Raw genomic sequence first — 15,166 nt, 5'->3', positions numbered from 1 at the left:
AATAAGGCTCTGTCTTTTATTTAAAGCTTGAAAGAAAATTCAAGTTGAACTTCAGCGTTCCAATCACCACTGGCAGGGAATACAAACTGGAATGATGAGAAGTTCATACATTTTTAATGCGTCGTGATGGAACCATTTGCTTGTCCTCAGCTTACAGCTGACTTTGGGCAGCTGGTTGGAAATAGAAGTGAAATGAATGAGCAAGGGGACATGACTCATGTTCTCTCTGTCTTCATTCCTGCAGGGAATCTGCAATGACTTTGCAAGGCTTTCCTTGGAAGTGAGGGAAATCTGGAAATAACTGGAGGAAGTCAGGGTTGTATCCAGCAAGTTAGCACTTTGTATGGATCCATACCACTATAGCTAAACTGAGAAAAACAGTAACATTCTGCTTCCAGCTTCTGTGAGATCTATACGTAGACTCAGATTGCTACTTTGCTTGGAAAATGGAAGGATTTTCTCTGATTGTCTCTGCAGGAAATGCTTTTTCACCCTGTTGATGTTAGAGATTAAAGAGAAACAAAATACCCAACAGCTTACTTGAAAGTTCACTATCTTTTTTTTTTTTTTTTTTTTTTTTTTTGTATGTTTATGCATTGCAGGACAAAAACTATCAGAAGACAGCCCATGATTAATGGAGGAATCAATGTAGAAATTGGCAATCCATCATATAACATGTATGAGGTGGGCCATGACCACAGTGAAGGTGGTCTTTTAGCCTCAGATTTTACTCTAAATGCAGAAAAGGTAATTTCTCTTTCTAGTGGCAAAGCCATTTTATGTCTTGCAAAGGTTTTGTCTTTAAATGTAACGAATAGAAATGTAGAACAATGACATTTAGATTTAGTTAATGAATATAAAACTAAGTTAGATTTCATTAGAATAAATGTCATATATATATTAACAGCTGTTTTGTAGTCCGATGCTGTCTGATGGTCATTTTTCCTGGTGCCCGTATTTTATCAAAATAGAGTTAGAAATTAACTACAAAATGATTGGGGTTTTTTTGTCAAGGCAGACGTGTCTGTGAGCCGGCAAACCACAACCTAGTGGCAAATATTTAGAATTGGAAACACATTATTGCCCAGCCCTGTCTGAAGCATGAAAGAGTGCATGCATACATACGAGACTAACTTAGTTCACACGTGAAAACTTGCCAAGGCACGAGGAACTGGGATTCCTGACGGGGCAGATAGATTAAATGTTTGCACAAAGCTAGTAAGTATTATCATTTCCTTGTAAGAGATGCTGTCAGTCCTGCAGCACCACTCCAGTGATTGAAGTGCCTGAGTGATGTGACACGGGATGAGCGGGGTAATGCCGCGATATCTCTCCCGGAGCTCCATAATCAGACACACACCAAAGGGCAGCCATCACTCTGTGGCATTTCTGACAAAGCAATAACGGGATTACTGATAGCTCTAGGAATGTCATCACTGCATCACGCAGGCAGTGTGCTCAGTGCAGGAGGTAAGCTGGAAATGGAGTTACTCACTGGAGGCAGAGTGGCTGAGCCAATGCTTATTGTGAAGTCTGGCCCTAATCCTTTAGTGGAAAATGGTCGGAAAATGCTGGATTTTATTCTTGTATTGAATGTAAGAATTTTTCGTGCTGAGGATTGCCTGGAAGGAGGCTTTAATAAATGTAGATCACTCTAAAATAATGCTTTTAGTTGGTGCACTGTTTATTTAGCAGTGTTGATAAGTACACATGGAAAATGCTCTATTAGCCCAGAAACTGAAATTTTCTGTTTATACAGGCCAGATACATAGGGGGAGGGTCCACTGCATTCAAGCTTCCCCACACAGCTCCATCAATCTACCTAAACTCTGACTTGAAAGGACCACTATCAACAGGGGTGAGAAATGATGATCCAAGTCCATTCCATTCCACCACAGCCCCTTTCTAAAGAAAGTTTGTCTGTCATTTTTGAGTAGAGGCATTTTCTGTTTGTTTTTAATTTTGTTTTTCTTCTTTTAATGGAATGAAGAATGACAGTAAAAAATACATTTTCTATTTGAAATAAAGGGTCCCCCTCTGCATACAAAATTTCATCTGTACCATCATCGTAACATGATCTAAAACTGCAAATGTCTTTGAAAAGGAATAAAACCAGTAAGCGATGTGATGCTTTGCCATAACATTATACAAGTTTACCATGGTCTTCACAGCCATGTATCCTGATATATTTGAAATCTGTATGTAATTACAGGCATTTAGTGAAGTTTATCAAACTGAAAAATGGTCCCAAATAATGGAAACAAGTGCTTTTATTATAGAGGAATTTGATGCACATTAAAATTAACAATTTCCCTCAATATTTGCAAAGCATGTTACAATTGTTCAGATTTTAATGGATTTGTATCATAAAAGAGCTCCTTCGAAAACATTGGATTTTTTACTACAACTTAGTATGATTTAAGATACAAAAAAGACATCAATACAACATTCATATTCATGTGCCTCAATATATATCCATCTTTTGTGCCATTCATGTTCTTGCATGATTGTAACATGTTGTATTTGGAAATGTAATAATTTTTATGGGGTGTGGTTTTTCTGATAGAGCACAGAACCATGGATGATGAAAGCCAGAATATTCACCCATCTTTAACTTTTTCTCTTAAATTCTGGTCACTCCAGCTTCTTTCTGCACCTCACTGTACTGCCTTGTGCCATCAGTACCACTCAAAGAGGCATCATGAGGCAGACCCTACTATTTTGCATAATTTTAATAACTCAATAAGGCACTGCAAAGATGCAAAGGATCTCTGTTCTGTTGTGCTTATCATCCTTAATAATAGGAGTCAATGAAGTAAAAAAGTCCTAACAATTGAAATAAAACTAAATTTCTGATTATAATCATGACCACAAAAGTAAAGATCTATGGGGACAGACAGGTAGAACTGAAAGTACCTTTTTTTAATTTTTTTTTTTTTAATAAATAAATGTGGCTCACCTTGTTCTGCCTCCATTCCAGGAAAGTCTGGACCACGAGGCAATCACTTTTTCATCTGTAATAGATGGAATGGGCAGCTTTTTAATCACTAACTGAGCAGCTGCTGTAGCTATCCAGCCTGAGGAATATCTGAATCCTGGGCTCAAAAACAGAGTTGAGCAACAAGGAAAGGAAGAACTAAGACTTAAAGTCATTTTTTCATTTCTTGTTTCCCAGGGTGTACTCAGGATATTTTCAAGTCAGGAAAACCTACTCATTTCTGGTTTGGCCAATTCAAAGTTTAGCCACTTCATATTACACCAAGCAAATTATTTTCCTTTTTTAGAGCTTGTTGGTGTTCCACTCTGTACCTGTGCAAGCAGAGCAGTGCTGATAAATTAGTTATGAAAAGAGGAGGATTTTGACACAAGGTGCCTTTCCTGTTTTCGTGGGTAAAAGCTGAACACTTATTGGATAGCAAAGTTCTTCTAGAGACAATAAAGGCACAAAGTATGAAGGAAGTAGTGGAGACTCAGGGGATTTCTCACACAATGAAGGGCTTTGCAGCATTAAAAATGGACTCGTCCTATGCTGAAGTGCCACTCATTTCAACAGATGTTTTTTATTACAATCCAAACCACCAAAATTGCTGAGAAATGACTTCTCAATTTGTAACTACTATGATATATTAGCAGTTATGCTGGTTTATTATTAAAGTTTAATTTACATGACAAAAGTCTTGAATATTTTTGGTCAAATCATGTTGTGTATTTGGGCCACAGAATTCGAAAACATGGTCAGCTATTGATGGGATGCTGATGTCTTAGAACAGGTAATATATGGAAACTGTTGGCTGCAGTTTTCTACTGTTAAACTTGTCACATGGTCTCACAGTGCACCTTCCCTATAAACTCCTTCATACCTATTCTGAAATCTTCCAGTGTAATAAGGTGGACAAGTCAACCTCAGAGACATTTTTTCAAGGTTTTTAATTTCATATTTGTCAATGTTTTTGTGGTTTTAATATCATAATATGCTGCATGTCATGTCATTGGTTGCTTTAATAGCATGTCTCATCATGAATTTAATTTTCAACTAAATAATTAACTCATCATCAGGTTTGCAGATGTCCAGGTATCTATTAAATATGTCCTGTTGTATTTTATGTGTACTTGTTCTTGCTTTAACAAGCCATTTCCATTTCCATAAATGCTAATTTTGATTCAATCTGACTGGTCTAATGTTTGTTTAATTTCTCTACAGCCAACAAATTACGCCAATCCAGTATATGCAAAGTTATACGTGGATGGACAAAACTGTCGAAACTCCTTAGCAAGTGTTGATGAAAGAAGAGAACTTCTTCCAAAGAAAATAGATATTGGGATAAGGGAGACTGTGGCATAATCTGCTGTTACCTTTTATACTCTGTATAAATGTATAAAATATAAGGATTACTTTTCTATGTACCAACAGTATTATAATTGTTTTGGCATCAGCATTACCTCTGTTTTTTGTTTGGTTGATTGTTTTCTGGGTTTTTCTTTTGCTGATGACTTTTGACTGACCATTTGTAAGGTATTTTTATGAAAAAGAAACTGCACTACGGTACAATTTACAACAATGCTGCTGAAAAAACACATCTTTAAATTTGTTAAAATGGCAAACAACTTATTCGTTTGTAGCGTGAAAATGAGCAATCTATTTTCTATGAACTTTTTTGGTTCTACTTAATCGATGAAGATGGTATCTGCACTTTTTCATTATGTAGTCTGGAAGCTGTAGTACAGTGTGTAATTTTGTTTATTTTAAATGGTGAAAGAATGATTGAATGGTCTACTCTCTTCTTTGTGCCCATTAGAACTTCTCTTCAGATCCTGATGAAGCTAGATAACTTTTCACAAACAAACATAACTTGCTTTTAAATTAGCTTTAGGTTGCCAAGAAGTAAACAAGACTATAGAAGTGAAACATCTAATGATCTGCATGAACACAATGATTATGTTTCAGAAATTCAGTGACTGTACATGATATACTAAACATATATACCATGTAAACAAGCTTTGTATTTATTAAAACCTTATAGAACATAGCAATGATATATCTTGGAAGCTGAAACCTTACTTGCTGTGGGACAAAGCATACAAACTCCAACTGTCCTGTAGGACAGTAGCCACCCTAGAGCACAAGAGGGCATTGCCTACACATGCTTTACATGTTTATTCACTTAATCACACACAGTTCTTATGGATTAATAACTCCTCAACTCACACCCAGCAGTAGGGAAAAAGCCGGACCCCAAACCTTAAGCACACTCAGATGATCACAGCATTCGGTTTTGACAATCATAAATTAAACCCCTCACACCCATTTAGTGATATTAAAGGATTCAAAACACAGCAGTTTCTTTAAATTAAGATAAACTGTGGAATTGTGGAGGTAAAAGGAGCCAAGCTGCATATTAGTGAAACCTTAGCAAAGCCCAAGTTTCAGTAGTCTGGGTTCAATATCAAACTCCGAGTATCAAAAGTGAAAAGCATCAGTATCGGTTTCCAGCACTTCTCTGACCTGGCCTGTTTTCTGTTGTTGCTAAGAGGCAAAATCCAACTCACCTTTTTTTTTAATTTTGATGGAAATAAAGAATACAATTGCTTTCAGGTTTGAACTGAATCAAAATATTTTATACATAACTTTAAAGGCACAAAAGACGTATTCACACATATACTGTGGAGGACTCTTCCTTCCTCTCCTAGACATGACTGACTTTTAGCTATCATAATATATTAACCTAACAGATTAAATATGTTTGTGGTTGCTCTTTATTCCCTTTGTACAAGCATTACAAAAATAACTGCTGTTTTATAAGAGATTTTTGTTGTACTATTGTGCATGCATACTACCTATTTCTAAACTTTGCCATATTGGGGCCTTTATAAAACTCTTGATTTATGTAATACTAGTGCAATTTTGCTTGAACAATGTTATGCATATCATAAACTTTTTCAGGTTCTTGTTTAAGTACATTTTTTTAAATTGAACAGTATTTTTCATTTTGGTTATAATAGTCATTTTGCCTATGTTTCTACAATGAAGTGTTAAATACTTTATAAAAAAATTGTTGACTGATTTATTTAAATGAAAATCTACATACTTAATTCAGTGTGTTGACTAATTTTTAAATTTAACTTATAAAATGAAAGCTAAAGAAAGAGCAAATTGAAGCAAAAGAACATTACTTTGTACAAATGGCTAAATCCATTTTCTTAATGAAAATTTTTGCTTTTTATACAAATTCTATTTGAATGTTTTTGCAGCTCTGCACGTGTTTGGATGACTTAGGTGTATAGCTGTATATTAATGTCAATAGAATTTTAAAGCTATTATTTTTTCTATAAAAATACTGTATTAAATAGTTTCATACCACACAGCTACGATTCCACAGGTTCTGCCTTTGTTCTGCTGACATCATCAGAGATGGATTAGGCCCTCTTTTAATTTTTTTTTTTCCCCACAATTACAGTCGTTACGAGGCGTAAGTAGTTGGACATTTCAGAAACTTTACCATTAATTTTCTGGCAAAGAATCTCTTATCTTTAAAACTCGGGTAGATCTAAATTTTATCTGGTGGGTATAAAAGTAACATGAGTTTTAAACTATGAATTCTTACACAGGCCTGAGGAATTTTACCTATTGTGATGTCTCAGTTTCCCTTCACTGAGATATTTTATTTACTTTATACCTGCTTGAGAGTTAATTATTTTATAAATAATAATTTATTTCCTTCTGAATACACAGTTGATGTTAGTGGAGCTATTAAATACTCGATATTAGATCAGAATGAGGTCATAAATATGTAGGCAGAATTTTGATGGAGATACTGAGCTCTACCACTGCCATACTTAATAATCTTTAAATTGCACATAGTTGTAACAATCCACAATGGTTTTTGTTTGTTTGTTGTTTCACTTTACCAAGGTTCTCCACAGCAGCTCTTTCCACAATCCTTCCACAGCCCCAGAATTCCCAGGTTCTGTAGGTGGGCAGAACACACAAGGAGCTGAAGGGTGAAAAATTGAGGATCTGATCAATTACTTATATGTGCATCCTCATAAGTTTAGTAAAATAGTTTTGGGCAGGAAATTCTATAAAATTTTACAAGGGACAAGAAAAATGTTTAACTTTTTACATTCCCGCAGCCTTTTTGCTGTTATTTAGAGCACAGATTCATGTGTGTTGTAAGCTGACACAAGCTTAGAAGTGAAAAAAAAAAAAAAAAAAATTGGCTACATCACAGATAGATGCATCTGTCTCTTCAGAGCGTAGTTGCAAGACTTTTCCTGGTTGTTTTCCTGTGAAAGCATTCAGTGGGCATTCAGGTGAAATGCCAGTTCTGTACTATTCCACAGAATTCATCGGGATAATTTTTTTCTCCCACAGTACTAATGATTTTGCTTGGCAATGGGAAGCTCTCTGTGGGTTCCACAAATAGCAGGAGTTAAAATTATTTACAGAAATGGAACTGTTCATTGACTTTGTGCTCTTAGGCTAAGGAATACCCACGTTTTCATTCAATGGACAACAGAAATAAGTCTAAGTTTAAAGGGGGACAGGTGATGTGCTCCATCACAAACTAGGTTCTAAAATTCTTTGCCGAATGGAGAATCTCTATGCAAAACATGAAAAAAAAAAAAAAAAAGAGGGATGTGTTGAAAATGTTATAGTTCTGTCTAATGGATTTTTTATTTCCTCACAGAAGTTATTCTAGTTTATTTACATAATAGTGCAGTGGAGTCTCTGCTTTGTAATTGGCCTGTTGGTCTATACAAGAGTTTACATAAACTCTGAATGATGACAAAATTCTAAATGACAAATTGAGGTGGGTGATAATCCTGGTACTCTGATTAGTCACTCCACATAATTGAGATTGGCAACATCAGTGCAGTCCTGTTAATGAACACACTAGGAAGCAGATTTGAGAATATTTATTTTGAGATTATTTATTTTGCTGTGCATATTCTAATTGTTTCTTTCTCATTTCTAAGACAGTCATGGTGTTTGATGTTTGCAGAAGGAAAGCTCTGTAATGGAATGCCTTTAAAATTCCTACTTCAGTCTATTACCTGGCAGTGAGATTGCTGAGAAACTCCTAATGTAGCAGCAATTGTTTTATTTTTGTCAGAATCAGTGTAGTCACATATATTAACTAAATTTTGTGTAAAAATTTCAGAAAATGTGTCAAAGTTATCATCACAATAGAACCAGTTATGTATAACCAAAGTTATGTATCAGAATAGAATCAATGCATCCCCTTTTTGGAGGATGAGAAGATGATAGAGGGAAGCAATGTCAGTGATGATAAAAGGTCCTCAAGGTTGTCAGACTTAAAAGTGAAGACATTTTTCATGTGGAACAAGCAGACCAACAATGAATCTTGTCTGTCCAGCCCTGGGCATCTCTGCAAAGGTACTGAGGCATTTGGAATTTTTCAAGTCTTAGCTGGACAGAAGGATGGCTGATGGAGGGAAGGATAATTTATCATCCTAGGTCACTAATTTACTGTGCTTACCATCTCCACATGTGAAATACAGGTCTCATGGAGGCAAGGGTTTCTCATTCAGTGCCCATATTTTAAGGTGACAAAGAGGAAGAAAAAGGCATAAGGATCTTTTTGCTTCCCTGTGCCAGCTGCACGTCACTTGGTACGTGTTGTGCCTCTCATGACCTCTGACAGTGATGTTCAAAGCTGAACTTGTATAGAGGGAATTGTCTGCTGCCCTCAAAGGATGTTCAATGAATTTTCCATGGAATGAAGATGATGACACTGCTGACCTCCACTACTGCTACTAAGCCTACTAATGATCCATTTTTTGATAAAAAATAACTTTAAAATACCATGATGTGTACAAATACAAAATGTATATAGTGAATAGTATAGTATCAGTACTTATCTATAGTTACTTTGAGTAAAAAATAATTTTCACAGTTGAATAGAAGGGAAGAGCTGAAACTACCAGGGAAGCTCAAATGAAATATTAATTTAGGATTACTGCTAAAGCTTTTTTAAAGTATCTGTTCATGCTGGAGAGGGAAAAAAAAAAAATATAGAAACTGGCCACTCATTTTTCTTAAAATATTTCTTAAATAAACAATTTTGAATGTTACAAGAGTTGGCACTTCAGAAGATTTCAGGAAATAAGCTATGTAGTCCAATAGTTTCTCACTGTTTATAATGCACAGGCAGCATTCTGTCACATGAGCTGGTGTTTGATGATTCATTAGTGATAAAGAGAATGAGGTAAGTGTGTGCAGATTCATGAGAGCGCTTGCTGAAGAGATGACCTGCTCAACAGGTGAGTGTCGAAGCTCCTGAACAGCTCAAGGGGATTGCATCTGAGCCTCAGGGAATGGGTTTCCACCTGATGGTGTTTAAATCTGGTGCCCTGTGTGTGTGAGCAGCTCACCGAGCTCTGTGGCAGACCAACACCTAAACCAGGGCAGGAGCCACGGTGGATTTGCTCCATCCAAAGAGCAGCAGCCAATGTCAGGGCAAAGTTTTAATTCCATTGAGGACTCTGAGTTTTGGAGTATCCCAAAGTGGAGCCCTGGTCTGATAGAAAAGCAGGAATGAAGCTCTGAAGAGCACGAGGTTGCTGGGTGTGAGAGCGGTGACACCTGATAGCAAAACTGCAGCAAGGAGCTCGGGAGGAGCTTTCCGCCTTCCAGCTCAGCCCTCATGCTGTGCTGTGGACATCACACACTGCCTTTTCTTCACATTCAGAGAGTGGCCAGCTATCCCCAGAGCTGCCCAACAGAAATTCTGCACACTTGGTGAAATATGAGATTAACTGCTTGGTAAATCAGGAAGTGATGACTGAAATGTAAATATAGCAGCTCTAGTTGTGCTGTTACTTTGAGGTGTTAGAGGTCCGTAAAAATTTTTATTTTAAAAAAAGGAAATTTTTCTTTTCAAAAGGAAAAGGAAGAAATGTTCAAGTAATATTCTCACATACTGGGAGGTGGTCTGCCATGTCTTATAGTAATACATCAGGAGAGATGTCCTTCAGGAAGAATAAAACAAGATGGGATGAGTGGTCTGGTTTATGTGTAAGGTTAAGGTTGCTCTGCTCCAGGTAAGTCTGTAATTCTGGACATCTCTTTTCTCCTACCTGACACACAAATGGAATATGTGCATATCCTGCATTTTTCTGTAAAATTGTAAGCATTCAACTTCAAAAGGTCTTATCTGCTGCTTTTCAGAGCAGGAGGAGTGCACTGGGGAGTAGAAGTGGATAAAGGTGTCCAGTGCATTCTCCAGTGATCAGATCTGTTGGACTAGCAATGTCTGTCCTTACTTCAGGAGTCCCAATATTCCAGTTAGAGCCCGGCAGTCATTGAAACTTCTTTTATGTAGTAAGAGTGTACCAGGGCTCTTTGTACAGCAGAACCAGAGTCACTGTGCAATAAAAGCAGTGTGTGAGCTCCCCAAGGCTGGTGTGCAGCCCCTGCTCCCCCAGGCTGGAGATCCCATGGACTTTTGGTGCCCTTTCCACTGGCTGTGGTGAGCTATGGTTGTACAAACAGAACCTATCTAACCTGTAGGGCTCTGTAGCTCAACAGGCAGTTGGAAAATTGGTCTGTCATAAAGAGAGAGAGACCTTCTTTGGGATTTGTGTGCGTGATTGGGTTCAGACCTTGCTCTGCCCTGATGTGTCTCATCTGACACTTTTCAGAAGATGTTAAGCTTTAGAGGAAGATTTGTGATGATTTTCTGCATATATTCAGCTATTTTAATCATCTTGAAATTCCTGAAATCCTAGTAGTTCATTGCCTTGAAAAGTAATTTAATGTAAATTTTTCTACAGTTTTAGCTCTAGTTCATTTTTTTCTAGTTTGTTTCCTACAATGCAGAATCAGATATATTTCTCCCCTATTCTTAATGAACATGAATAAAATAAAATATAATGCCTAATTTGAGAATGCTACTATGTAGATATATTACCACAGTTGTGTCTGACAGGATTAAGTTGTGCTTTTTTCTGCTTAAATTAAAACATTAATGCAGCTTTCAGTGATAGGTACTAAAACATCTTTATAAATATTTGAAAAGACGCTGTTCAATGAACTGTGCAAGGCAGGAGGCTGACCTCACACAACTAATTAATTACCACAATCAGAGGAACTCCAGACAAAGTACCCTCTCCAGCAATTTGAAAGGTAATTAACATTCATGTCTCGTAAAAGTCACTTGACTTCCAATTATGATTAAATATGCAAGGGCACGGGGACACAGAGCTGAGAGTAATCCCCGAGTGCCGTGGCAGCAGCTGGAAAGGAATGTCAGGCATGGAAGGACTGGGAGGGAAATAGGGATTGCACATCCTTGTGTCCCACTGAAGGACTCATGGGGTGAAGCACCACCAGCACCACCACTGGGTTTGGCCCCACGTCTTCAGCCCAACAAAATTCTTAGCTGGTTATTTCCCAGACTGAGTCATGCTGGACAGTTTCAGTTGTCCATAATCCCAAATCAAATATTATCTACCCAGATTTAAGAATATCTGGCAAACTACATGACAGCTCTCATGCGTTTTGATATAAAATTAATAAGTCTTAAAGGATTGAACAGCATTTCTTGTCACTGATAAAGTCCTAATTAGGCACATCTGACTTGATAACAGTGTCCTTCTTTAAGGAATATCAAAATTGAAAGAAATCATATTAAATTACTTTTAAGGGTCTATAATCAGCAGGGCAAACCTCTTTTTTGCAGTAAAAAGTTCATACATCCATTACAACTTGTGTCTACTGCTGTAAGTGTTTTAAAATGTAGCTAACATTTCAATATTTGAAAATACCTTAAAGGAATTTTCTTCTCACATATCTCTTAAAAGTAGACTTTCAGAAATATGCTTTGTTAAATTAACATTTTAATGAAGGAATAAAATAATTTAGGTTAACAAGCACATTAGCAGTAAATGAAACAGCAAATCAATTACCATAATGAAAATTGAAAAGCAGCAATCATATTGTCTGTTTAAATAGCCATATCCCATAAATACAGTATGACAACCTGGATCCTGTCACATATTACTGCATCACATCCTATTTTCATTGACATCATTAATATCAGAACAATTGCTACCGTCCGCCAAAGAGAAAAATGCTGAGGTCAGTCATCCCAGGGTGGTTAATAGTTTCCATGTCAGCCAGGAGCAGGCAATAACCTGGGAACATTGAAACTCCACTGCACTGCTGGGTCAAGTGTGTTTATTTGTACAGCTTGATGTAAAATATGAAAGTTCATTGAAAAGGACACTTCACCCTGAGACAAGCTTGGTGACTCTCTGGAGGGAGGGGACAGAAGCGTTACCTTCCCTGGGACAAGGAGCACTTCATTAGTCCATCAGGAGAGGAGATGTTCCTTGACCTAACAAAGCAACAGTTGTGTCTCAGAGGAAGGGAAATGAGGCCCTTCTTAATTAAAAAAAAAACACCTACACTGTCTTGTAATGGCAAGAGAGCAAGATTAGATCTGGGACGAGCCTTTGGGGAGCTCACAAAATCTGCCTGGCTCCATGAACCAGTGCTGGGAGAGGGAACTGTCTCCAGAGGTGTGGAGCAAAATGATGAAGATTCCAAGAGGTGCATGGAAAGCTACATGTAAGTTAACTAAAATTAAAAAAAAAAAAAAAAAAAAAAAAAAAAAAAAAAAAAAAAAAAAAAAGAAGAAATAGAGACTTGTGGTTTTTGGTGGGGAGTGTTCATTTGAAGCTATGTGGTCTATTTTAAATGTGTATATTATGAAGAATTAAATTTTCCCTTAGCTGGCTGAGGGGACTTTGAGGGATGTCAAAGTTCAGGATAATAACTCCTCACAGGAAGTTATGGAAAATGAGTCTAGCTAGTAAAACACCTTATATATCCGAGAGGATCCTTTTAATTCTTGTTTTCAGAGTTACAATATAGATACTATGTGTACCCAAAGTCTGTAGGACTCAGTTACTGGAAGCCTCTTATTTCTTAAATTGTTTTCAACCCTTCCTTATTCCTATTCCAAAGTACTCAAATGCAATTCTACTTCTTTAATGTTTTCATACGTGTTTTTAATTCCTACTCCCTGGCAGGTTGAAAAAAGTCAGGGAAATTAACTGGATTTCCATGGGTACAGATAATATGAAATTGAATTCTTTGTACAGAGCTGTTCCTTTAATTTATACTTCCTGCAATTTCAGAGTTTGAATTGCAGTTTAAAAATTTGTGGTGTTTTGGAAGAGCTGAATGACAGAAAAACAGAATCATACTCATTACAGATGACAGAAACCCTGTGGACAGCACCGAGGGAGGGAACTACTTAATTAAGAATAAAAAAAAAACCAGAATCACAGGGCTTGACAGTACCTTGGGGTTCTTCTTGCCCTCTCCACATTTCCTTAACAGCATCAGCTATGGCTCAGGCAGCCTCCATAGGCATTTCTCCAGAATTTCTGAAGAGTGACAGCAGTGTCCCTAAACAGCCAATTTCAAAGTGACAGCAATATCCTTAAACAGCCAATTTCAGCACTTGCTGTCCTTACTTTTTAATTTTTTTTTTTTTAATTGATGCATATGTCTCAGTTTCCACCGGTGAAGTTTAAAGCTGCTTGTCCCATCCATCATGGACAAACTACCCTACTTTTTACAGCCCTTAAGAAAGTGAGGAGTTAAAATGAAGCAGAGATGACCCCGTTGTGGTGGGACCCGCTCTACACCTCACGAGCACGGAATGTCACCTGCTGGAATGTCACCTCCAGCCAGGCTGTGGGGCAGCACAAAGGCCACAGGGGTCTGGTTGTCCTCTTTTGCTGCACCCCATGGTCTCTGTGTGATATCTGAGGGGGGAGGGACTCATGGAGACTCTTTGCTCTCTGTCTCCTCCTTACTGCAGTCCAAGTGGCCACAGAGCTCTGAACTGCCACTTCATTGCTTGTAAATCTTGCTCTGTAAGTGAAGACATGCATTGATCCCTTGCCAATGCCAGGCACGATCTCTAAGGAGCTAACTCCCAAATTGAATTGGCACTGTGAGCAGATATCTTCATATTTCAGCAGAGAAAAACTCCAAACAAACAAGGCTGCATCCATGCCTCTGCAAAATTCTGGGCATCAGAGAGTCACACAGATAGTATTTAATGTATCTAAGAAGTTGGACTCAATGCCTGTGGGTTACTTTGAACCCTAGATGTTCTATGATTCTACGATAGTGTAGCCAATGCAGCTGATTTCATTATGTCTATAAGAGCAAGATTTGGGCCTATATTCTGAATAATTTCTGCTGGAGAAACCTCTGAGGGTTTTTTTGGGTTGGAGGAAGGTCTATGCTGGTAGAATGAAGAAAAGACTTTCCCCAGGATGAAATTTCCAATACCTGGTGTCTTGTCATGTTGCCAGGTGCTCTAAAGAGGTGGGATTTTTTGTTGTTTGGGTTTCCTCCTACCTACCCCTTCAGCATTATTAGCTGCTAAAGGGAGGTTTTCACAAAACAGAAAAGAAGGCAAGAGAAGTGAACACCAGAGAACAATCCTAGGAAGGCCCTGACCCCACATTTCATTCATAAAGAGCAGTAAAATGCTTCTCAGCAAAGGCTGTAGTTGTTTAAGGCACTGGCTCTGCTCTGTGCAATTGCAATGATCACACCCCTTTTCTCTCAGCTGGTTTCAGCAACCCTTAACTTGCACTCCAGCTCCCTCCTCTCACTCCTCACCCTTGCCACCAGGCTCTCTGGCCCCGAGGAATTGAAATTCTGCCATTTCTCATCCTGATGGCTCTTGAATTCTCTCTCAGCTCCACTCTGTGCTGACCTGCTCTGGGCAGCAGACTCAGGACCTCCAGAGGATGGACACCTCAGCCAGCTTGGCTGGACTGGCTCGCTTCCCTCAGGGCTCATGGCAACCTTACACAGTAGTGAGGTTCATGAAAAGTTATATTCTAAAGGATACAGAGGGAAATGGACATTTATGATAATAAGGGCATCTCCTGCTTCAGTTTTCTTTGCTGTCACTGCATAGAGATTTTTTTGTTTCCATTGAAAACTCTGCCTGACCTAAGCTAGAGCAGCCTTGCAAAGCAAAGTGCTCCATTATCAGACATTTTTTTTTCCCCCTGTAATTTCAGTTTTGATGGCTTTTAAGCGTTGTCTGTGCCTGCTCTGCTTGCTAAGCTGTGGGGAACTTGGCAGCAACCACCACAGAGATGG

The 15,166-nt window shown here is 38.0% G+C and overlaps 1 protein-coding gene across 1 annotated transcript in view; it reads left to right on the top strand.

Annotated features, from left to right (window-relative positions):
* The window catches only part of LRP1B (LDL receptor related protein 1B), a 634,437-nt gene extending 628,548 nt beyond the window's left edge, over positions 1-5,889 (top strand). The window contains exons 89-91 of the mRNA XM_053982292.1: positions 603-747; positions 1,760-1,858; positions 4,202-5,889. Coding sequence (XP_053838267.1) covers positions 603-747; positions 1,760-1,858; positions 4,202-4,342 — 385 coding nt within the window. The 3' untranslated portion in view covers positions 4,343-5,889. The remainder of the gene's footprint in view (positions 1-602; positions 748-1,759; positions 1,859-4,201) is intronic.
* Positions 5,890-15,166: the final 9,277 nt, after the last annotated feature.

Source organism: Vidua macroura, chromosome 7, assembly GCF_024509145.1.
Source record: "Vidua macroura isolate BioBank_ID:100142 chromosome 7, ASM2450914v1, whole genome shotgun sequence".
Taxonomy (NCBI): Eukaryota; Metazoa; Chordata; class Aves; order Passeriformes; family Viduidae; genus Vidua; species Vidua macroura.
This window is presented reverse-complemented; position numbering and strand designations above follow the sequence as displayed.